The sequence below is a fragment of the Podarcis filfolensis genome, assembly GCF_964270895.1.
Source record: "Podarcis filfolensis genome assembly, chromosome: 3".
Classification (NCBI taxonomy): domain Eukaryota; kingdom Metazoa; phylum Chordata; class Lepidosauria; order Squamata; family Lacertidae; genus Podarcis; species Podarcis filfolensis.
The window spans coordinates 103,902,548-103,926,662 of record NC_139606.1 but is presented as its reverse complement, the minus strand read 5'-3'; the positions used below and the strand labels follow the sequence as shown (position 1 = coordinate 103,926,662).

General features: G+C 47.8%; 1 protein-coding gene across 4 annotated transcripts in view; it reads left to right on the top strand.

The window, feature by feature from the left end:
• The window catches only part of LOC310758505 (phosphofurin acidic cluster sorting protein 2-like), a 193,500-nt gene that overhangs the window by 148,063 nt on the left and 21,322 nt on the right, over nucleotides 1-24,115 (top strand). For all 4 annotated transcript variants that reach the window (XM_083605037.1, XM_083605036.1, XM_083605035.1 and 1 more), the window contains exons 3-11: nucleotides 4,313-4,402; nucleotides 6,320-6,445; nucleotides 7,809-7,968; nucleotides 10,950-11,041; nucleotides 11,610-11,690; nucleotides 13,360-13,419; nucleotides 18,220-18,371; nucleotides 22,071-22,164; nucleotides 22,810-22,881. In XM_083605037.1, coding sequence (XP_083461163.1) covers nucleotides 4,313-4,402; nucleotides 6,320-6,445; nucleotides 7,809-7,968; nucleotides 10,950-11,041; nucleotides 11,610-11,690; nucleotides 13,360-13,419; nucleotides 18,220-18,371; nucleotides 22,071-22,164; nucleotides 22,810-22,881 — 927 coding nt within the window. The remainder of the gene's footprint in view (nucleotides 1-4,312; nucleotides 4,403-6,319; nucleotides 6,446-7,808; nucleotides 7,969-10,949; nucleotides 11,042-11,609; nucleotides 11,691-13,359; nucleotides 13,420-18,219; nucleotides 18,372-22,070; nucleotides 22,165-22,809; nucleotides 22,882-24,115) is intronic.

Genomic DNA, 24,115 nt, shown 5'->3' with positions numbered 1-24,115 from the left:
ACTTTCTGAGAGTTTGGAGAAGCCAGGGACAATTGGCCATTAAAGAGAATAGGGCATTATTTAGGCCTGGGAGTTTGTTTCAGAACAAAATGGTAGAAGTAGAAATACTGTGTGTGACTGTTTCAGGCGTGGGGAACCTCTATAATCCCTGACTGTTCACCAAGCTTGCTTGACCTGAAGGAAGTTGTGGTTCAGCAACATCTGGGGAACAAAGGTTCCTCACCCCTGCCCTATTTCAAGTGCTGAACACCTCTGGAATTGGCTGGAATAGGCTGAATAGCGGATAATTAAATCTAGACAAAATGGTGGCACTAGCAGTTACTGCCTCACTAGATTAATAGGGTGGTGTTCAATCTGTTTTGGATGGGGTTGCAGTTCCCCTTAAGGATCACGTTTGTCACTGCTGAGTACTGTGAGATAGGGGCCTTAATTTGGTGGTCTGAATGATCCTTGACAAGAAAGGAGATTCTGACTAAACATCAGGAAGAACTTTCTGACAGTAAGAGCCGTTCGACAGTGGAATGGTCTCACTTGACAGGTTGTGGACTCTCCTTCCTTGGAGGTTTCTAAGCAAAGGTTGGATGGCAATCTGTCATGGATGCTTTAGTTGAGATTCCTGCACTGCAGAGGGTTGGACTAGATGACCCTCAGGGTACCTTCCAACTCTATGATTCTATCTGTGTGGCACAAAGCACCTTTCACCTGCTTAAGTCTGTGCACCAGTTGTGACATTTCCTACACAGAGAGAGCCTTGTGACTGTTATTGATGCCCTGCTAATGTCCAGCCCTGGTTACTGCAGTGCATTATACATGAGACATCTCTTGTTTCTTTACTGGCTGCCAGTTTGTTTCCAAACATAATTTATTGGGCTGATTCTGACCTATAAAGCGCTCTATGTCATGGCACCAAATTAGATGAACAACCATTTTCTCCTACATGAACCACCCAGTTTCTTAAGTTGTTGTTGTTGTTTGAATTTATATACCGCCCTATACCCGGAGGTCTCAGGGAGGTTCACAAAATAAAATCAAAATATGAAACCACAAAATACATCATCAGAATAAAAATGACCCAATAACACCCCCAAAAAATCCCTGAGCAACCTGGCGGCTGAATTCTGCACTAGCTGAAGTTTCTGAACTGTCTTCAAAGGCAGTCCTGCATATACTGCATTGCCATAATCTGATCTTGAGGTTACCAGAACATAGACAACAGTAGTTAGGCTATCCCTGTCCAGATAGGGGCATAGCTGGGCCACCACCTGAAGCTGATGGAAGGCACTCCGGGCCACTGAGGCCACCTGAGCCTCAAGCAACAGCAAAGAGTCTAGGAATACCCCCAAGCTATGAACCTGCTCCTTCAGAGGAAATGTAACCCCATCAAGAGCATCAAGCCCATCTCCTACCCATCTGGGCTAGGGAACCATCCCAAAATGTTTGTGGGAGGCTTTTCTCAGATTAGCCCCTGTTTCTGATGTGGGCCCTGCTCATGTCAAACCAGAGGCCCTCTAGATGTCTGGCTCCTTCCTGCACTGGACGGAGTGGTCAGTGACAGTGGAAGCTGTAATCCAGCAATGTCTGGAGGACCACAGGTTCCCCATCCCTGGTGTAGGGTTCCACCAGACAGACTCAGATGAAGGACGATGAACCCTGCAAAGCACAGTTTCGAATGAATGCATTGATGGAGAGACACAGGTTCCTCACCCCTATCCAAAGAATCCTAGAGCGAGCAGTGCAATCTTAAGCAGGGCTACTCGGAAGTAAGTCCTTCTGTTTGTGATGCCTAGGACATTGGCCTACAGCATACACCAAGCAGAGGCTGGTCCATAAGGGTGAGTGGGGCTCTTCCCCAGCCTCAGTCTACCTTTGGGCACCTCCACCCCAGTCGGTCATCTTGCTTATAACCAGTCCAGTGGATAACACCACCTGCCAGCTTCCTTCCCCTCCTTAATTGGTGTAGCTTTTGTAAAACTCAGCAGGGAGGCGGATGGTTGTCAAAACCAGATCCTGTTGACTCTGCGTGTGTGGCACTGGCTCCACCTACTGTTGACCTCCTGCCTTGCGCCCCACCAGTCCCAACTGGCCGCCTGCCCCCTCGTCTTCCTTGTTGTGGCTCACCTTGTAGACTTAACCCCAGAGAATTACAGTATCCAGCAAAGGCTACTTTTTTTCCTCACACATTGAGTGCCTTTGAGCTCCGAAGGCACCAGAATGCCTTCTTCGATAATGCTTGGTGGATTAATATTATTTTAAAACTAATTAAAAGGGCATTACCAGCATAACACCTTGGGAGTCCTGGTGGGCAAAGTGGGAGAGCTGCCGCAACTCTCCGCCGGCTAATCCGTTTCCTTTTCCCCTCCCAAGGTGAGCCAGGTTAATCCTGCTGGAAGTGGAATCTCTCCACTCAGACAGATCTGTGTAATGTTTGCCCCCGAGCCAAGTTAATTCCGCGCGGCTTAATAAGGCGAGGTGGGTGGATAATTTGGCTATGCTCTGCTCTTTCTCTGAACTTCTCACTGGCAGTGGAGCGACCCTCCGTGCAGCATGGAGAAAATCCCCCCGGCTCATTTGAGCAGGGAAATAGGCAATTGCTTTCTTAGCAGTGGCTTGGCTGCCGAGGTGGAGGATCTAAGCAACTCTGCACGGTGTACCAAGCATTTGGGGCAGCCTCGGTTCAGGAATGCCCAGCTGGGGCTTGATAAGTTGTGCTTGCTTTTTCCGGATGAGAACTGGAGGCACACTTCAACCTTAAACACCTGGGAAAGTTTGTTTTTAAGCACGGGTACGAGCATAAGATCGGGACACAGGTGGCGCTGTGGGTTAAACCACAGAGCCTAGGGCTTGCTGATCAGAAGATCGGCGGTTCGAATCCCCGTGACGGGGTGAGCTCCCGTTGCTCGGTCCCTGCTCCTGCCAACCTAGCAGTTCGAAAGCACATCAAAGTGCAAGTAGATAAATAGGTACCACTCCGGCGGGAAGGTAAACGGCGTTTCTGTGTGCTGCTCTGGTTCGCCAGAAGCGGCTTAGTCATGCTGGCCACATGACCCGGAAGCTGTACGCCGGCTCCCTCGGCCAATAAAGCGAGATGAGCGCCGCAACCCCAGAGTCGGTCACGACTGGACCTAATGGTCAGGGTCCCTTTACCTTTAAGAATTATTCTGACAGCACCATGCTCTGCTTTTCTGCCCATTCGTAGCAGAGTACATGTTCCTCTGTGCAGTAGATCCCAAGGCTCACCTTCAGCTAAAGGATCTTGGGTAATAGAGTTAGGAAAGGACTCTACCTGAGGCCGTGGAGAACTGCTGCCCGTCAGAGTGACCTTTTTCACTTGTTCAAACACAGTAGCAAAGATGAAACCCCAGAGTAATAAGTCCTTTGCAGTTTTGGACTTCATGCATTCAGACATCATATTGCTGACAGCAGTCTTCCTCAACCTAGCACCCTTCGTATGTTTTGGATTAAAACTCCCATCATCAGCCAGGACTGGTGGGTGTTATTGGCCCAAACTTATGGAGGGCACCAGCTTGAGAAAGGCTGGCCAACCGATGGCATACTTGTTGCATCCAAAATCCAAAAGAAGACTTGTGACATTAAAGTGTGGGAGCTCTCTTCATTTCCTACAACTCTTGACATTCCCCCCCTTCCGCACAAGCCAAACAGTGGACAAACCTTTCAACGTGCCTCGTTTAAAACTCCGTAAGACCACCAGGAGCATGTTGAAATCATTGGTTGCAAGGAGGAGGGCTAGTTGACCATGCCCTGGTCTACCACAATTTGTGGGTGGCTGAATGGAAGGACTTGTCTCATAACTTTGGCTCAGATCCAGACCAGCTGGCTGGTGGTGTGCTGTGGGAGAATTAGGTGGTGAAAAAGGACCTGTACCACTTGCCTGTCTTTGCTTGTATATATGTATTTATTATTTTTTAAAAGCATGACATAAATGCAAGACATATTGAAATATATAGGTAAAGCTCAATGCAGTCCTTCTGTGGCTCCCCGGGTCATCCTGTGTGAACTCATTCACAGTGAATTTTGCTTGCTGTGTTCATTTATTAGGAGAAAGTCTTCTTAAAGCATTTGTACCTAGTTGCTTTTCAGTGACATGCCGCCACCCCTTGCCCCTACATTCCCCATTTCCTTTTCTTTAAGGCTCAGATCTCTGGAAATCATCTTCTGCGTAATACAGACCGCTCTGTTGCTTCACCTTGTGTTATCAAATTCTTGGCGTTGTGTTTTTCCTCCCTTACACAGGCCAGCTGAGGTTGTGATGCGATAATTGACTCTTAACACTTCAATCCGGGTCTTGTTGCAGGGTTCAAAGAGAGTCCTGAGATCCAATGAATATGTTCTGCCCCCTGGAGGCCTGATGGAGACTGACCTGGAACTGACATTTTCGTTGCAGGTAATTTGAACTTTGCTCGCCGGATAGCAAAGAACCATCCCTCGACAGGATGATTAAAATCTTTTCCCTGCATCTCTGGCTTTCTGAACAGACAGTGCATTTGGGAACAGAATGGGAAGAGCTTTAGGAGTTTCCTTGAGATTCTGTTGAAGAGGCTTTCTCTTGCACATGTAGGGTAGGATTGCTATTCTGACAGCAGCCCTAGACATGTTTACCCCCTGGAAGTCAGTTCTGCTGTGTTCAGTGGGGCTTGCTTCCTAGCAAATGTGTTTAGGATGGCAGCCAAAGGCTCCTTTCAAATCAACCATTCATAAGAGTATGCCTGCCCCAACCTGGTGTCCCTCAGCATGGCCTAGAGCATGGAAGCATGTGTGGTGTAGTGGTTAAGAGCGGTGGACTCGTAATCTGGTGAACCGGGTTCGAGTCCCCGCTCCTCCACATGCAGCTGCTGGGTGACCTTGGGCTAGTCACACTTCTCTGAAGTCTCTCAGCCCCACTCACCTCACAGAGTGTTTGTTGTGGGGGAAGAGGGGAAAGGAGATTGTTAGCCGCTTTGAGACTCCTTAGGGTAGTGATAAAGCAGGATATCAAATCCAAACTCTTCTTTGTCATCGTCTTCTTCTTCTTCTCCTCCTCCTCCTCCTCCTCCTTCTTCTTCGAGTCAGGGATAATGGGAGATAAGATCTAGTGAGCATCTGGAGCGACACCAGAATGAGGAAGGATGGGCTAGGCTGAGTAAACTGCTAGCCATGGTGTAAATAATAATAATAATAATAATAATAATAATAATAATAATAATAATTTATTATTTATACCCCTTCCATCTGACTGGGTTTCCCCAGTGTTGAGGAGATGCATGGAAGAAAACATGGAGAGCGTTCGAGAAATCAGGCTTGTTTCTTTTTGAGTTCTCTGCCGGGTTCTTATTTATTATTTACTTACTACTCCTACTCCTACTACGTTTATATTCCACCTGCCCTTCAGGGAGCTCAAGATGGTGTATATGGTTCTCCCTTTTTAAATTTTATCCTTGTAACAACTCGGTGAGGGTGGCTGAGAGACTGTGACCGGACCAAGGCCATCTGATGAGCTGCATGGCTTAGTGGGGATTTGAACCCTAGCACTGCCCTGCTTACGGAATGCTCTCCCTAGGAAGGCATGCCTGGTACCATAACTGGCTACTTTTAGGTGCCAGGCCAAAAAACATTTATTTTCAGCCGGGCTTATGACCGGAGAGTTCTAGACGATGTGTCCTCTTCAGTGGGTGGGATGTGTTAGACCGTCTTCCGCATGTGTGAATGTTTTAGCTTTCGGTTCGTTTTCGTTTTATGTTGGTTTAATTTTTTTCTATTATACCATAAGTCACTTTGCATTTACTTCTTGCAAATGGAAGAAAAAGTGGCTAATAAGTGTAATTCATCATCATCATCATCTTCACCCTAACCCAGGGGTTGGCAACGTTTTTTGATGCCAGTTTGGTCCACTCCCTGGCAGACCTCTTGGTGGGCCGGAGCGTGCATGCCCGTGCGTGCACTCAAGCTATTTCTGGCGCTCTTCTGGGTCGGAAGAGTGCCGGAAATAGTGTGTGTGCACGGGCGCTCCTCCGTTCCGGAAGTGCGCCAGAAATAGCGTGTACGAGGAGTGAGGAGTGCCCGTGCGCATGCGCACACGCTATATCCGGTGCTCTTCCGACCCAGAAGTCGGTCCCTGCGGCGAGAAAAAAATGGCGCTGCGGGGGGAAAAGAGCACGGAATCCCCACGCCGATCCACGGAACGGCCATGGGCCAGTTCCATGAAGCTCATGGGTCAGAACCGGCCCATGGGCCTTAGGTTGCCGACCTCTGCCCGAACCGCTACACTGAACTGACATCTCAGAAACAGCATATTATCTGAATCTGTCTCCTCCTCTCCCTGTAGTACCCACACTTCCTGAAACGTGATGGCAACAAGCTCCAAATCATGCTCCAGCGCAGAAAGAGGTACAAGAACCGCACTATTTTGGGCTACAAGACCCTGGCAGTGGGCATCATCAACATGGCTGAGGTAAGGGAAGCAGCAAGGTGGGCAATTATGTGGGCACCCCATGCCTTTAACCATCTCTGAGCAATGGGCGGTGCTAGAGCTGATGGGAAGCAGAAGAGGCACCAGGGCACCTTCTGAAGTTCTTTGCAGGTTCTGCTTCTTGTATGTGGGAGGGGCCTGGTCTGTCCCAGAAGTCTCCTCCTGCGCAAGGGAGTAGAATTGGAGCCCCTCCTCTAGGTAGATCCTGTATACGGAGCTCCTCTTCCACATGGAGGCCCAGATGTTGTTGAGCCGCAGTTTTCATCAGCTCCAGCAAGCAAAGTCAATGGCAAGGGATGCTGGGAGTTGCTTGCTTACTTTTGCTTCTGTTATTCATTGTATTTGCCAGTCGCTGTTTTCACGGAGGGAAGCAAAGCGAGTTACCTTAAAGCCAATTAGGAATTTCCAATAAAAAATCCTAAAAGCACAGCTGTACAGAGAAAAAGGCAGGGCTTACACGTCCCACCCCACTAAAAGAGGGCAAAGTTTCACCCTTCAGAACAAGGGCCGGAAGCCTGGGTAAAGTGAAAAGTCTTTGCCTGGCACCTAAATATAAATACAAATGGGATGGGTGGGGTGCTCGCTTCAGCAGTACATATACTAAAATTGGAACGATACAGAGAAGATTAGCATGGCCCCTGCGCAAGGATGACACGCAAATTCGTGAAGCGTTCCATATTTAAAAAATAAATACAAAAAAATGGGATGGGTGGGGTGTGCCAGGTGTGCCTTCGTGAGGAAAGCATTCCACATCTAGGGGGCCACCACTGGAAAGGCCCAATCTCGTGTCGCCAACTTCTGAGCATGGAGGGGACATACTAAGGAGTGTCTCAAGATAATGGTCATAAACTGTAGAGTTGGAAGGGAAGGGACCACAGGATTCTTCTAGTCCGACCTGATGCAGTGCAGGAATATTTCGTCCAATGTGGGGCTCAAACCCACACCCCTGAGATTAAGAGTCTCCTGCTGTACCGACTAATTGCAGGGTCCAGGCTGGTTCCTGTGGGGAGAAGTGATATATTTTAAGGCCCTGAGTTTCTAATCTGCATAAGGCGTTATAGGCGGAAGCTAGCATTTTGAATTAAGCCTGGAAACTAATTCATATCCAGCACAGTCATGCCAGAAGTGGTGTTCTTTGTTCAGACAGTCCTGCTGTGATCAACATTCTGCTTGTTGAATTCTGCATCAACTGCAGTTTCCAAGCCATCTTCAAAGGCAGCCCAATGTATAACACATTTCTCTACGCGGAGCCCAAATACATGTTATTCTGCCTCCCTATGGCAGGTCACTGGCCTGCTCCAGGGGCTTCCTCCTGTGTGCTGAGTATCATTGATCCCTTATTCAGGTCATGCAGCACCCGACAGATGGAGGGCAGCTCCTGGGCCTCCACAGCAACATCAAGGATGTGAGCATCCGAGTGGCCGAAATCAGCATCTACTCTCTCTCTAGCCAACCCATTGATCACGAAGATGGAAACGTCCCCTCTGGCCCCAAAATCAAAGCTGGTAATGTGTTACTTATTTTTATTTTATTTATAAATTTTATTTTTCGGTTTTTCAAAAGAAATTTACAGACATGCAAATAACAAAAACACAAATCACATATATTTGACTCCCCCCACCCCACTTTTGTGGTTTCTTTTAAATTTAAATTTTCGTGCTGCATTTTCCACATTACTCCATCTTTATTTTTTAGCTTCTCATAATCTAACTGCTAGTTTCACGTTAGTCCTGCTAATGAGCTTATTTGTATACATGAATTTTTCAAATATATCACAAAATTTCCCCAATCTTTAATAATATCTTCTTCTTGGTTTCTTATTACACCCATTAATCTTGCCATTTCGGCATAATCCATTAATTCTATTAGCTAACTATCCCTAAAAGAAAAGCTTCAGGGGTTGTTGTTTTTTTTGTGAAAAGTTATCGCAAACATAGTAATGTATTCCTTAAACCTAAAGCTTCTCTGGGACTTCTGGGTTGGCGCCTCCGGCAATGGCAGAGCTCCTCCGTTCGGGAGGAACTTGCTCCGTGAAAAACAGGGTCTGACCGCCACAGCGAAGGTGGAGACCCATAGAAATCACAAGCGGGAGAAGCTTGTGAACCTCGGATTCGGCTGGCACCTTTTGCGCCTCCCCTACTCGCGGGGAAACCCTGTTTTGGGGATCCGGAGCGACGTGGGGTGAGTGGCGCGGTGCTTTGAATCGACTGCTTCTTTCACGGAGTGAAGCCGCATTGCTGTTGCTGGAGAGCGCTGACTTTTTCCTGTGGACAATTGGATTTTAAACAACTACCCGTGAGTAGAACGGAAAATTGGATTTTTAAATACCTTAATTTGGCACTGAAGTGGGAAGGTCATAAACAGGAAGTCCGCCTTCCGCTTTTGTAAATAGACTGAAGCAAAGACGTTACAAGCTAAAGTCTTTGAAAGCTTTTGGCAAAGGATTAAATTTCCATCAGCTTAAAATACAAAACCCCCCTTGGAAGCAGGAGAAGAGGCGGAAATTTTGGACCTAGTGAGCCTGCAGGAGAGTGAAAAATCAAATTACCACTGCTCTGAACCTGGGAACGGGCTGCCAGATGACGTTTGGAGAGAGTGCATTGACAGAACGGATTTGACAGCTAGCTAAATAAGAGTAAGATACTGTTTCCATTGTCCTCTTCTGCGTTTAAAAAGGAGGAAAAGTAACTGAAAATTGAAACTATCTTTAATGCTTGAGTTGTGCCTGAAAGAACTGATACAAGTGGAGACTGTTTCCCTCTAGAGGGAGCTTTTGAAACTGTTACAGGAGTGTAACTGGGGGATTTCCAGCTGCAGATAAGGACTCTGAGAACCAGAGATTGACCTTGGACCATTTAAAAATGTTGACAGGAGAGGCCATTGTGACTGTTTTATGTAAGATAAGCTGTTTGCTGGGACAGCTTCACAAGAAGATGGATGATATGACTTTTAAAGTTGATAATTTGGAACAGAAAGTGACTAATTTGAGTCAAAAAGCGAACACCAACACAGAAATAATTCAGGACTTGGTACAGGAACCCACTTTGGCAGGACAAATGGTGGAGGAGAAGGAGGAGAAGGAGAAAGGTGCTGTTGTTGAACATAAAGTAATACAAGCGGGATCCGTGGCTTTACAGAAGCAAATTGAGGACTATAAGTTGAGGCCTTTTATGATTGAATCTAGGAAAAGTCAGTCTTTGAGGATTGGATCCCGGCTTGGACTAAAGAAGGAAAGTTGGAAAGATCTCTCTATGCAGGGATTAACCGACTTCTGGGACGTGGACTTGGGCTTGGAGGAGATTGAAGTTTTGGGGGCTTTTGGATTTGGAGGAATCTTGAAATATGTCCTGAAATACTTTATGGACTTTAGCTTCAACTATGGAAATTTGGCTGACCTGTTCAGAAGGAAGAAAAGAATTGATAGGTTGGAGTTTCCCCGAGATTTGCTCTTTAGCATGAAAGAAAATGAAGAAGACCTGCAGAAGGGACTTGGAAAAGAGTTAAGAGCCTCGGACATAAGATCACCAGGTTGATGGACTTTATGGAGTTGACGGAAACGACTGGCAGAATCCGAAACCAGGGAGAGGAGATGGTGGAAGAAGATTGGAAAATTTAAAGTTTATATATAGACATATGGTAAAACTAATGAGTGATAGAAAAATGGTGGAATGGTTTTTTATGGGCTTAGCAGAAATGTTATAAGGAGTTAAGCATATATAAGTATTTTAGTTTTAATGGAAAATAAGGTTAAAAAATATGTTATTTATAATATGATAGAAAACGGAGAAAGATGGAAAGGATTTGCTGAAACAATTAGTAGAAGTGGAATACAAAAAGGGAGGCGAGAGGAGGTCGAGGAAACAAGGGAATGAAAGATAGAGTACGGAAAAGGGATGATGTATGTTTTTTAAATTGTTTTTGTTTTGTTTTATTTAGGGTTAAGGTTAGGGAGTGGGTTTTGTTTAGTTTAGTTTAATGTGTTTAGTTTTGAGTTTAGGTTGTGTTTTGCATTGTCTATATACTGTATTGTACTGTGTTTTTTTCTCTTTTGCTTTTTCTCCTTTGTCCTCTTCTCTTTTTTTCTTTTCCCTTTTTGTAATCTATAAAAGTAATAAATATTATTTTAAAAAAATAAAATAAACCTAAAGCTTCTCTGAGCCTAGTACCTAAAAACTGTTTTGGTCAGGTTCTCATCCAACTCTCATCTTTCTCTTCACTGACTTTCTGTCCTGTGATACGTCTTTTCCTACATCCATCCAGAATAGCTTTGTTTCCCAAACATGCCCTCTGTTCTTTCACTCTGCTTTTGCCACACCTCTTCCAGAATCCTTACAGTGGCTCCCTGCCATCATTGACAGATTCCTAGGCCTTAATGGCAAACTCATTGGCTCTGTTCCATGTTTTCCTCTATTCCCCCAGACTCCCTTCCTTTCCCCTTGCTGGCTCAGTGCAGTTTGGCCATGGTCTCTGCCTTTTCCCTTTCCAGATCGCTCTCCAGATATTGACAACTACTCTGAAGAAGAGGACGACAGCTTTTCCTCCGAGCAGGAAGCCAGCGATGATGCCGTGCAAGGCCAGGTAGCTACCGACCAACCAACCTGCTGTCTGTCTGTCTGTCTATTCGGGTCTCACCTTCCCTCTATGACAGCGGTAGCCAATGTGGTGCCTTTCAGGTGTTGCTGGACTACAACTCCCACCATTCCTAACCATTGGCTGTGCTGGTTGGGGCTGATGGGAGTTTGAGTCCCAGCAACGAAGGCAGCACATTGACTTCTGCTGTTCTCCCCATGTTGCCTTCTAAGTTATGCTACTGTTTTAGCAGCTGACCCGTATTGCCATCAGTTACTTACAGTGGTCTCGCTCAGCCTGAAAATGGTATTTCTATCCTGAGGGCCACAGTCCTTTCTGGGCAACTTTTCAAGGGCCACATGGCAGCTATGGGCAACAAATTCTGCCTTTCTACAGCATGCTAGTTTCTGTCCTCCATTCAGACCAGCCAGAGTCTTTATCAAGTTCAGGGACACATTCTGCCCAGTGCGAAATAAGGCCAGTGAGGGGAGCTGCCTGGTGCATCTCTGAGGGCCACGTGGAGAGGGGTGGAACTTCACATTCTTCTGATTCCGTGCTGCCATCTCTCGCTTCTCAGGATTTATATGATGAAGAGGATGAAGTGAGGAAGCCGAAGAAAGCCAGGCGGAAAATGATCAGAACCACATCGATGACCAGAGTAAAGACAACCTTCCTTGCCTTTCCAAAGGGGAGTTTGTGGGGGTTGGAGTTTTTATTTTATTTTACTCCCAGTGCAATAGACTATATGCAGGAGGCTCTCTGATCCTCCACAGCAGGTGGCGCCATAGAGGATAGCACTCAGGCTAGAGTCTGGTTGACCAGAAGTTGAACTCGTTGGTATGCTGGAGAAGTTCATCTCCAGTTATTGCCCCCCAAATTAGCAGGAGCCAAGTAAATTGTGCAAAATAAGCAAATGTGCTTAATCTGCGTAATAGACAACCTCCGTAACTCATTGATCCCATATAACAGTCTTCTCCACTGATGCCCTCTGGATATTGTCGGACTACAGTTCCCATCATCCCTGACCATTGGCCATGCTGGCTGGGGCTGAATGGGAGATGTGGAGTCCCACAATATCCGGAAGGCCACAGATTCCCCACCCATGCTCTTAGCACATGCCTTTGTGTGGCAGCTGCTTTTCAGCAATCCGGCACCTTCAAGCCATCCATGCATGCAAACTCCCATCCACTGTTGATTCCTGACCTCCACATCCCTCCATCCAAATGTCCGTCTACATGGCAGGCTTCTCGTGCGCCTGCTTATGCGCAGCACTTAGGGGCACGCAGTCAGCTGCCACATTGATTTGCTTTTGGATATGGCTGAAAGAGCTGCTTGTCAGTGGAGCGGCAGCTCTGTCAGGGCTGGGGCAATAATGGGTCTTGACATCTTCCCACCCAAAGCCTGTATTCTGGCCTCACAGATTCCAAGTCCTCTGAGCAAAGACCATGGCTGCTTCCACGTTCTGTTCAGTGCTCAGATGATTTATTAAGCAGTCGTACGTTGCGTTCTTGTCGTTGGCCGTAGTTCAGCAGTAGAGCATCTTCTTTTCATGCAGAAGGCTCTAGGTTTACTTGGCATCTCCAGGTAGGGTGCAGAGAGACCCCTGTCCGAAATCTGGAGAGCCGATGCTACCACTCAGTGCAGACAAAACTGACCTAGATGGACCCAGTGGTCTGACTCAGTATAAAACAACTTCCAGTGTCCCTGGCTTCCAAAGGGAGGCTGGAGGAAAGGTAGTGTTGATAATAGGCAGTGCAAGAGAACTGGCCCATAAGCCGCTTTGGGGATTGGGGTGCTGTCAGCACCCATGGCAAGAGCCCCAAGTGGAGGTGGCGGTGATAAGTACAGTGGTACCTCGGGTTACATACACCTCAGGTTACATACGCTTCAGGTTACAGACTCCGCTAACCCAGAAATAGTGCTTCAGGTTAAGAACTTTGCTTCAGGATGAGAACAGAAATTGTGCTCTGGCGGCACAGCAGCAGCAGGAGGCCCCATTAGCTAAAGTGATGCTTCAGGTTAAGAACAGTTTCAGGTTAAGTACAGACCTCTGGAACAAATTAAGTACTTAACCTGAGGTACCACTGTACTGGGCAAGGGGTGGTTGGTGCTGAGGGGGCAGCCTGCCCGACAATACCTGGAGCTGGGCCTGCTTAGGGTTTTCGCCCCATCATTATTATTATTTTGGCTAGTGGGTTTTGCCTTCAGGAAAAGTTTAAAGAAGCCAGCGAGGCACGTGTCTGTAGCCAGGGTAGGGGGGAAGTGAGAAGCCTCTAGCACTGTGATTGAAATGTTTACCCCCATCCCCAACTTCCTTCTCATTTTAGCAACCAAACTTCAAGCAGAAATTTGTTGCCTTGCTGAAGAGGTTTAAAGTGACGGACGAGGTAAGAAGCTGTGAGTCTGTCCCTGTCAAGCATGTGGCCAGCTGGCTTTCTCTCTTCTGCCCACCTCTTCCTCTCCCCCCCCTCCACCTCCCTACATAGGTTCCTGTTTGCAGGAGCAACACCTATCTCTTGGGCAGCTGGCACCCTGTGAGCAGGACCCTGCTGAGGAAGGCTTAGCTAGCTCGGTGGTGGAACATTTGCTTAGAGCGCAGAAGGTCCCTGGTTCATTCCCCCTCATCTCCAGGGAGGACTGGCAAAGACTTCCTGTCTGAAGCCTGGGAGAGCAGCTGCCAGCCAGTGTAGGTGCTGCTCAGCTAGATGGTCCCATTGTCTGACACGGTGTTAGACAGCTTCATTGTCTACGGTAGACTTCGTGCCTGTAGGTAGGGGTGGGGAACTGCAGACGTCCCCCCCCACTTACGTGGGGGTTACATTCCAGGGGCCCTGCACACCTAAGTGAAAGCACATGGGGAGCATCCTCTATAAAACACCCTTTAAACTCCCTCTCTGCCGCTCTCTCTCTTCAACCCCTACCAAAAACACTGCATCCCCAAATATCCACAACTAGAATTGGCGCTCCGGGACTGGCTGGGACGATGCACGGGAAGGCGGCTGCTTCTGCGCCACCACATGCATCAGCTGTTAGGCGGGGAGGCTGAACAGAGTAAACAAAGTCCTGCTGCACCTCCGGTCTCTTTGGAGATTGCCCTGCCCTCACTGATGTCTTTCTTCAGGCTCCAGGGAGGGTCTGCTTGTGAGCCACAAAGACACTCGGGCTCTCCCTCTCTTCCACTATTTCCGGGTTTGAATTGGATTATTTAATTATTTCCTGGTGCACGAGTCGATAGTGTGTTAAGTTGGGGGGAGGGACGACGCTTATAGCTGGAATGGGAAAGGAGGAGCTGCATGGGGTGGTCTCCCAGCAGACCTGACACGGACTACTCTGTTTGCCTAATTTAACCCTTGCTGCAGACAGATGAATGGCCACTGCCAGGAGACTGTGGAGGGTGAAAAATAATAATAATAATTTGTTATTTATACTCTGCCCATCTGGCTGGGTTTCCCCAGCCATTCTGGGCAGCTTCCAACAGAATATTAAAAACACGATAAAACATCAAACATTAAAAAATTTCCCTAAACAGGGCTGCCTTCAGATGTCTTCTAAAAGTCAGATAGTTGTTTATTTCTTTGACATCTGATGGGAGGGCATTCCACAGGGTGGGCGCCACCACCGAGAAGGCCCTCTTCCTGGTTCCCTGTAACCTCCCAGTGAGGGGACCGCCAGAAGGCCCTTGGCGCTTGACCTCAGTGTCCGGGCTGAACGATGGGGGTGGAGACGTTCCTTCAGGTATACCAAGGGCAGCTGGTTTCTTGCAGAGGCGAGAGAATGGCCCTGCTTCCCTTCTCCGCAGCCTGACGGCAGATCGCATGCTTTGAGTACAGATGGTGCAGTCTTCCAGCGCCAGCAGTATATAAGAATCTCTGGCAGCCAAGTTTGGGGTGGCTTCTTCTGGAATGACCTCTGCATTGCACAGCGGACCGGCCTTTGGCAACCTGGTGCCCTCCCAATGTTTTGGATGGCAACTCCCTCCAGCCCCAGCCAGCACTGGGAGTTGTAGTTGAAAACATCTGGGGGTCCAGGTTGGCAAAGGCTGCAGGAGATAATCCTGGACTAGGTGGGCCATTAACCCAGTGTAAATCCACTTTGTATATTCATAACTGAAGTACAGATGGGATTTACGCCAGGACAAGGAAGATCAGAACCCCTCACCCCATGCTTGGTGCATGAGAAGTAGGTTAACTCTGCTTCTTCCTCCCACTCTGGCAGCATCCAAATGCCTGTTATTTCTTGCTTGCTTCCCACCCCCTCAACCTTGCTAGATCCCCTTCAACAAAAAACAAAACAAAAATCATTTCAATCCGTCCTTACTTAGCATTCACAGCTTTCATCATTAGTAATATCCGCAAATGCCATTAACATGCTGTTTTAATGCCATCTTCTATGAACAAAAGGGGTGGGGGGGTGAAATTAAAAATCCAGCAGATATATTGCCCCTTTACAGTATTATTTATTTATCCTTTCGGCCTTGGTTAATCGGCTGGCTTCAGGTCACCAAAAATGTCATCATTAAGGGTTTCCAAGCAGGTCTTAGCAGATAATGTTCGGACGGGCAGAGGGGGCACAGCACACCCACACCCTCACCAGGTTTCATCTGTTTGATTGCATGAGATTGATGACAAGTATTTGTTATGGCCACAACTAGAGAGAAAGGGGAGATTGGTGGGTGATGTTGTCTAGTACCAAACAGCTGAAAAATGCTCTTTCCGGGCGTCTATGGTCAGGGCGCAAAAAGGGATTTCCCCCCTCCCCGCAAATTCATTAGATTATTGTTTGATTTTTGCCTGGTGTTGCAGAGTGCACTCCAAACTCCACTGGCTTTAAAAACCTGGGCAGCCCAGGATGCTGCAGGCATGTGCTTTCTACTTCTCTTAATTTCCCTCCTGTGGCCTGGTTCGAGCTTGAACTATTTATTTGTTTCATCCAGGATATTTGTACCCTGCTCTTCAGCCAAAAAGGTCTCCCAGAGCAGCTTACAATAAATCATTTGAAATGAGACACTCCTGACTAGCAGGCTGACCATCTAAAAAAGACACAGCACTAAAGGGAAAAGGAGCAGGGAGGGTGGAAGAAGAAAGCAAACTCACTTTTAAAGTTAAATAGTCTTAACAATGACAAGCTGGTGTTGTTGTGTTGTTGTGTTTTTGTTGTGTGTGTGTGTGTGTGTGTGTGTGTGTGTGTTTTTTTACATGATGCACTTCTGCCTTAGAAAAGTAAAGAAAGGTGTTTCAGAAGGGAGAATTTAAAAAAAAAAATTTAAAGCTGTCTGGGGAGTAAAAAAGCTTGTTCAAAAGGGGTGTGTGTGTGGAAGTGACTTGGAGAATCAATTGTTTCTGTAGCTATACACAGAGCTGTTTGTCTTCTCAAAACTCCCTGTGTGGATAATTTCGTGTGGAATCTGATGCCTGGCACAGAATCTGGTAATTGGATTTTTTTGAAAAGACTTTTTTTTTATTGAAGCACAAGTATATGCATTGCGAGATGGAAAAGCAAATAACAGAAAACAAATGCGGATAAGACAGCTTATAACAAATATAAATTGCCATAGCCCAGAAGACCTATAAAGAGGATTACTTTCATGAGTTAGGCAAGTGTGCCTTTCAAATTAGATGATGGAAGATGAATCCCTGGCATCACTTTATTGGTGTCAGACGGATGGGAAGCAGGGGCAGAGCTGGGTGCTCCGGCCGTGCACCCAGGGGTGGGGCTATCTGTCCATGGGGGCGGGGCCGATCCGCTCAAGGGGCGGGGCAATCCACCCACAGGGCCAATTGGTGCGAGTGCACAATCCTCCTTGGGGGCGGATCTTGACGCAGCGCCACAATCCTCCCCTACAGCAAGGAAGGAGGAGAGCTGCAGCTTTGCAGCTTGCAGCTTTGCCACTCACCAGGCTTGGAGTAGTTGCGGATGGGGGGGCCTGCGCCGAATGTCACCCCCCTTCAGGATGACACCCGGGGTGCCCCACACACCCCGCACCCCCCTTCCTACGCCCCTGGTGGGGAGCGGCTTTCACTCCAAGGGCCACGTAAACTTGTAAGGAAGCTTTTGGGGGCCAGCAGTGAGTGTGGCCAGACAGAGTCATTGGCAGAATACAGGCGATGGCTCTAACCTTGGCACAACAGGCCACATATTCCATCCACTCAGAAATCAGAGGTTTTCACATCCACACCCACAAGACCCGCATCTCTTCCTCCTGCTGCCAGGCAAGCAAAGAGGCATTCTCTGAGTTCAAAGACACATTCCCAGTTAGGCAAAAACCTCCTGATGAGGCTGTGGGGAAGGGCCAGGGAGGATTATTGGAAGGGGGGGTGTCCTGGGAAGGAAATGTGACCCCAAGCGCCAGATAGAGAGGCCTGGAGAGCTTCATTCATGCCTGACACCTAAGGTTCCACACCCCCCCCCCGATAAAATAGATGGAGGAAAGCGACAGTCACATCCACACCACACATTTGAAGCACTTTTATATCGCTTTAGCAGTCAGGTCTCTTCCCCCCCAAATTCCAGCAACTTTTTTTTAAGGGTGCTGGGAATTGTAGTTCTATGGGGTCAGCACCCTTAACAAACAACAATTCTCAAGATTCCTTGGGGGAATCCCTGACGGTTAAAGTGATATCAGAGTGCTTTAATATTTTGAAATGTCACTGTTGGCTTTTAAATTTTGATGCATAGCGCATAACACAGGTTACAAATGCAAAAACAACAGAACCACCATAGCATAACGGGGCACATCAGTTGCACAGAGAAGCGTCACATCCAGACGTAAAGATCAGTTTGAGAATCTGTAGGGACAATTTAATCAAGAATATGTCTAGGAAATAGCTCCAGCTAAGAGGTGTTTCTCCCCCCTCCAGTAGTTGGGGGTATTTTGCCTCCCTGCTTAGCTGTGTAACACAAAAAGGGACTCCATGTGGCTTAAAATTTGTCATATGCAGGGTTTTTGGTTTTTTTTGAAAAAATAAACTTTCCTATATTTCATGCTCCAAATATCATAGAGTATGCTAGAAAATCTGTAATATTCAACCTTTTCTGAATGGATTGCAACACTTGGTGACTTCATTTTTTAATTTTTGGTCTTGGAAAGACGGGGTTAGAAGTGGTGAAATTCATTTTCAAAATGGTCTTGTGGTGTACGTGAGAGTATACCCACCCCCACACCCCACTGTGTGTTTTGGGTTCTGCAGGTTCTGGATTCTGACCCAGTGGATCAGACGCAGGAGGTGGAAGAGGACCTGGGTCTGCTCTACGACAGCCTCGAGGAATGCAACAACAGTGACAGCGGCCCCGAGATAGAGGATAACGAAAGCGTCCACAGCACTCCAAAGCCCACCCTGAGGTAAGAGCCGACAGGAGGTGAGACAAGAAGCTCAGGCCTCGTACCAACGGGAGACTCGTAGGGTTGCAAGGTCTTCCCCTGTGCTCTGGAGGCCGTTTCCTCCTTCCCCAAAGGAGACACAACCCCCCAGGCAGACGCCGTGCCGGAAAAACAAGACCGTTCAACTGCATGCACACCCTGCATTTAAAACACTTCAGGAATCCTGGGAACTGTTAGGAGTTGCTATGGGTTGTAGCTCTGTGCAGGGCATTTATTATCTATTTCTTTATTAAATGCCTAACACCAGCCTTCACCCTGTGATTTCAGGGCAACTCACAGCGTAAAAAACAGGCCATTTGGGCAGGTTAGAATGTGCTTTAAATACACTTTAAATGTTCGCAGCCTTGGTTTCCTTTCCCACCGTGAAGCCAGGCTCCTTGACGGTGCCCCAGCGGCAGGGTGTGACTTATGAGGCACAGCTCCTGCACTTTTGATTCATTTTCTGAGGGGGAAAGAGGGAGGTTTGGGACTATAAAGTAGCTGGGTGATAGATGCTGATAACTTGAGGCTGACCTTGGATTTGACAGGCTGATAGAGAGCCCTGCGTAAGCCCCACCAGAGACCTGCGTGGATTGATGGAGCAGGAGATCCCCTCCTCCGAGAGGCTGCACTGCCCGAGGGAGGGGAGGGAGTTACGATCACATCCATCCCTGCTTCAGAAGCAGCCCTTTCACGTGTGCGCTTGGAAGAGGGGCAGGGAGGGAGATGGGGGGGAAACAATTGCATCTCAGAGCCTGGTAGAGGAGATAGGCCCGGCCACCTCACTTAGCAGCTGTGTTTAAATGGCTTGTTCTCTGCTGGGCCAGGCTGGAGCAATGTGGAGAGACAGAACATACATATTGGTATTCCATATTCTCTTACGATCCTGCAGATCCCCTTACTCACCATAGAGTTGAGGAAAGGGTGCAGAAAAGAAAAAAAAATACTCTTGGGAGATGGAGATGATAAAGCAGGACTGGGGAGCCTGTGCCTGGACTCCTGATTCCCAGTTGCCCCAGGCAGCATGGCCAGCGGTCAAACATGACGGGAGTAGCAATTTTACTACATCTGGAGAGCCACAGGGTCCCCAACGCTGGGACAGAGGTTTTGAAAAGTGTGCATGGGTTTGAAGAACAGGGATGGTAGGTTTCAATCAAGGTAATGGATTTGGCAGTGGATTCAAGACTACTGGCCTCTGTAGTTGCAAAATGTGGTGATGGGCACCAGTTTAGGACAGGGATGGCGAACCCATGGCCTGCCAGATGTTTCAGGAGTCCAGCTTTCACCATCCTCAATTGTGGGCCATGCTGGCTGGAAGCTGATAGAGTTCAGCAACATCTGGGGGAACTGTTGGTTCCTCACCTCTGGCTTTGATGGTTTTCAAGGGAGATGGGACAAATTCACAAAGGATACGTTAACCCAATGGTTGATCCTAATTGTAAATTGGTACCTCCAATTATGTAGTCAGTTGCAGGGTTGGGGGGGGCGCTTGTAAAGCTTCTAGGAAGTGTCTGGTTGGCCTTATTGCAGATATTAATGTTGCACAGCTTGAAGCAGCTGAATGCATAAAAACTGACTCCTTTTGGAACTGAAGCATTGTCCAGATCCATTAGATATTATTCAAAAACGATTTGCGGCATTGTGCACTTGAGGAGCAGGTCAGGGAAAGTGCTCTGCTTCAGTGGAGCACACCCATTGTGGAAAAACGAGAGGGAGGGGGCTCAAAGGCGACGCTAACCCCCCGAAAAAAACTCCCCAGAGGTCTCCAGCCGAAAGCACTGAGCAGCACAAAAAGGGGTTTCCTCTTACTTCATACCACCGAAAAAGATATAGAAGCAGTGAGGAAGGAAACAGAGGTCTGTCTCTCCTCACAGCCTGCATTCCAGACTGCATCCTTCCTTAGGGTACGCAGCTCCTGGAGAGTCTTTTACATCCCTACAGAGTCTGGGAACAAAGACTTCAGCCAACACCCTTCCAAAATGGCGAATTTGCAATTCAATACCTCTCATGTGATCTAAGGTTAAAACTCCAGCCTGAGAACAATAACAGTTAATTATCAGCCCATCAAGGCAGCTCCGAGAGCATTTTTTGCTCTGAATTTAGCTTCAGAGGAATCTTCCCGTTAAACCCTTCCACCAGTGCACACAGGCATTCCCATTTCATTGTGAATTAAACCAATTATACTTAACTGGTTTGACCTCTGAAATATTGCTATCCCTATCTCCAGCTATCAGACCCAACAGGAAAAGGTCCTGCTCATTGCAAAGGATGAGAATGTGGCTTTATGCAACTTCCCAGAAAGCAGAAACTCCGTAGTGAGGGAGTGGCTGCTAGGAGTGGCCTCTTACATAGTGACCTTGATGCATGGACAGTGAAAGGTCAGAGGTGCACATCAGGCACAGAGGTCACCTTGGGACATATGATGGTTGTCTTTGCAAAGGTTACAAGCCTACTTGGTTGCTACATGTGCTTGCTAAATGCTTTGCAGCTCACTGGTGACCAGAGAAGAGCAAGGGAAACCACTCTCTTCCTGTTTAACAAAAGCTTTTCGGCTACTCACCTGGAGGCAACTGTGACTCTCCCAGCATCTTCACCTACATTTGAGGTTCCCAGTCATTACGTTTGTCTGTACTGTCTAGAGCTGCAGCTCTGATGCACCAGGAACAGTCTGACAGGGTAGGGGGAGCTGTTGAAGCTGTGTCAGGCGTCTGAAGTCAGACACAGCCTAAGTCATTCCCATCCCCTCTGCTGACACCACAGCAGAGGCCTGTACAGCACTCAGGCGGGTCCTTGGTGTAGATCTTGCAGCGTGGCTATAAAATCCAGGCCAGAGCTTGAACCACTTGCCTTTGCCTCTCTCTCTGGGGCTTCTTAGCAACCTCATCATATTGTAATGTCTGCAGTTTCTTGCTCAGCAAAGTGCTGTGGCTCATTGGCAGGACACGTGCTTTGAATGCAGAAGGTCCCAGATTCATTCACTGGTATCTCCAGGTGTGGGCTGGGAGAGACTCCTGCCTGAAACCCCGGAGAACCTCTGCAAGTCAATGAAGACCAGGGTTAGCAAACCTTTTGCAACCCGAGGGAGGCGTTGCCTTCTGGGCAACTTTCATGTGCAAATATAACTTTTGTGCAAATTCCAGCCTGGCAAAAACCACTCGAGCACAAAGCAAGGATGGTGAAGAGAAAGGTGGTGGTGTTGCAGAGGGTGTGTGGTCTGGGCCAGATAAAGAAGCCTGAGGAGCTGCATCTGGTCCCTGGGCCTGAAGTTCCCCACCCCTGGGTGTAGCCAATAGACGGACCAGTGGCCTGACCTGGCCTATAGCAGCTTCCCAGTTTAGTGGAACGGGGAGGACGTGATTTTTTCTACCTGGAAACAGGGGTGCTTTGCTCTTGTGGTGTCCTTTCTCTGCCTCGAAGGTGAAGACTTGCTTTCACGCTGCTCAACGGGCCCCACCACTCCCTCCACCCGCAACTGTCTTTGTGTGTCCATGTCAGGCCAGGCCAGGGCTCTGGTGATGGGTTTTTTTGCTTGTGGTGCTTCCTGGGGGCAGAGGCTGGGAAGGGGTTTGAGCCCAGGGGCGGGGCAGGTGATGGTGACTTCACTTCTCCCTCATTTCTCTTTCTCTCTGTCTGTCCGTCTGTTTCTCTGTCCGTCTGTCTGTCCGTCTGTTTCTCCTGCAGGCGCTTCTTTGAGGGCGTCTCTCACTCTGGTTCCCAGACTGAGATCAGCAGTCTGCACGGCCAAAAGGGGCAGGAGCGAGAGTCGGGCAGCCCTGTGAGTTACTCCTCTTCCTCCTCCTCCTCCTCCTCCTCCTCCTCCTCCTCCTCCTCCTCCTCCTCTTTCCCCCTGCTAGCAGCCTGCCTGCCTGGTCCTGCCCCCCGCAGAACAGCAGTGGGGAACCTGTGGCCCGCCTGATATTTACCGGACTCCAGCTCCCATCAGCCCCAGCTTGCACGGGTAATGGGAGTTGTAGTCCAACAACATTGGGAAAGCCTCAGGCTCCCCCCACCACCGTTCCAGAACCGGCATGCTGTCGAGAGCAATCCCTGTTACATTTCTTCCTCCTTTCCCCCACCCCACCCCCTGTCTTTTCCTGGATAAGCTGCTTCTTTTCACAGTATAGGAGAGGTGGGTTAACTGGACTTACTGGCTCAGCCGCTGGGGTCACCCTGGTCCCTGCAGTGCTGGGGATAGGGCTTCCTTGCCCCCTGACCTCCGCTGCCATGTTGCTTCTCTCCGGGGCGCCTAAACCAAGCAAAGTGTGTTTTGGAAGGGTTTTGTTTTCCCTGTGCTCAGCACTGACCTGCTTCCGCTCTCTTCTTGGAGATGCTTGAATCGGAGGTCCTATCTACTAACTTATTCAAACTTTTATTCTCACTCCTCTCTCCACTACCTCCTCGCCTGTCCCCGTTTGCCCAGGGAGAAGCAGAGAAGCGGAAAGTGGGTGTCCCTCGCGCCCAAGACGAGGGTGTCATGGAAACAGCGGCTATGGTGAGTCCAGTGTGATAGCTGATTACCAGCCCTCTCCAGGCAAGGCTTTGCTCATTTTGTTATGCTGTTTTTGTCTGGTCAATACGAAGGGCACTGGCAAGAAAAACCGACATTCTGTCGCCTATCCCAGTATTCCTTCAGCAATTAGACCTATCCCGCACTCTGAGGAACTCCCAATTCCAGTTTTTAAGGGGTTTGTCTCTTCTGAAGATGAAGGAGGTGAACCTGGTGAGGAGCACAACTGGATCATCTGTGTGGATCTCAAAATGGTCAGCTTCCTGCTTGGACAACAGAAAGGCCTGAATAACAACAGCTTGTAGATACCACTAGGAAACAAAAATAGCAGTCACTTGTGTGATCCTTTGGTTCTCGCCAAACCATGGGAACATTAAAAAGGCATACTCTTCCATTTTCCTTTTGTCCAGTCTCTAAGCATTTCCTCACAATTGTGACAGACAATATGCAGAGCCCATTTCTTGTCTTGGTCGCCCAGGGGAATTTCAAAATAGCTTTTATAGACACGCCTCACAAACGCTGTTATATTGCGTCTTTGACGAGGAAGTGCGTAGCAGCCATATACATAACAAAAGGCACCAGGCTTGTTTACACATTTTTGTCTGCTTGAAGAAGCCATGGTCCAATCTGAAAAATATTTAGGTTACAAAACTATAAAAATAAAGAAAAATTAAGTTTGCAAAACAATAATTACCATGTGGTTAGGGTAGATCAATGTGTCAGTGTCCACTTATCCCCAGTGTAAATATGACATATCGGCAAAAGTCAGAAATTGAAAGATAACTATAGCATGTACATGAAAATCGATTTCAGATTTGAAATCAGCATAGAAAGAACATATAAGAACAGTTGAAAAATCTCATGCAACAGAAAATGGAAAAAAAAATTGTTCCCCAGTGTAATTTAATGAAGAATATAGTGCAATAATTTTTATGAAGGATTATTTATTACAACAGCAGTCATAAAGATGAAACGTGAAACACATAAAAAGTGAGGTATGCAAAAATTCTCACAGGGACGCTGAAACATAAAGCAACATAAAAAGCAATACAAAATAATCGTTAACATGAACAACTGATCACGAAAGCTTGTACAGCTGCACAGGCATAAGAGAGTCTCCAAGTTGCTCTTGGAAGTCAGAAGCAAGGATGCTTGCCGGATCTCTGCCGGCAGAGTGGCCAGGGACACCAGATATCCAATTTCTAGCTGAAGCTGATCT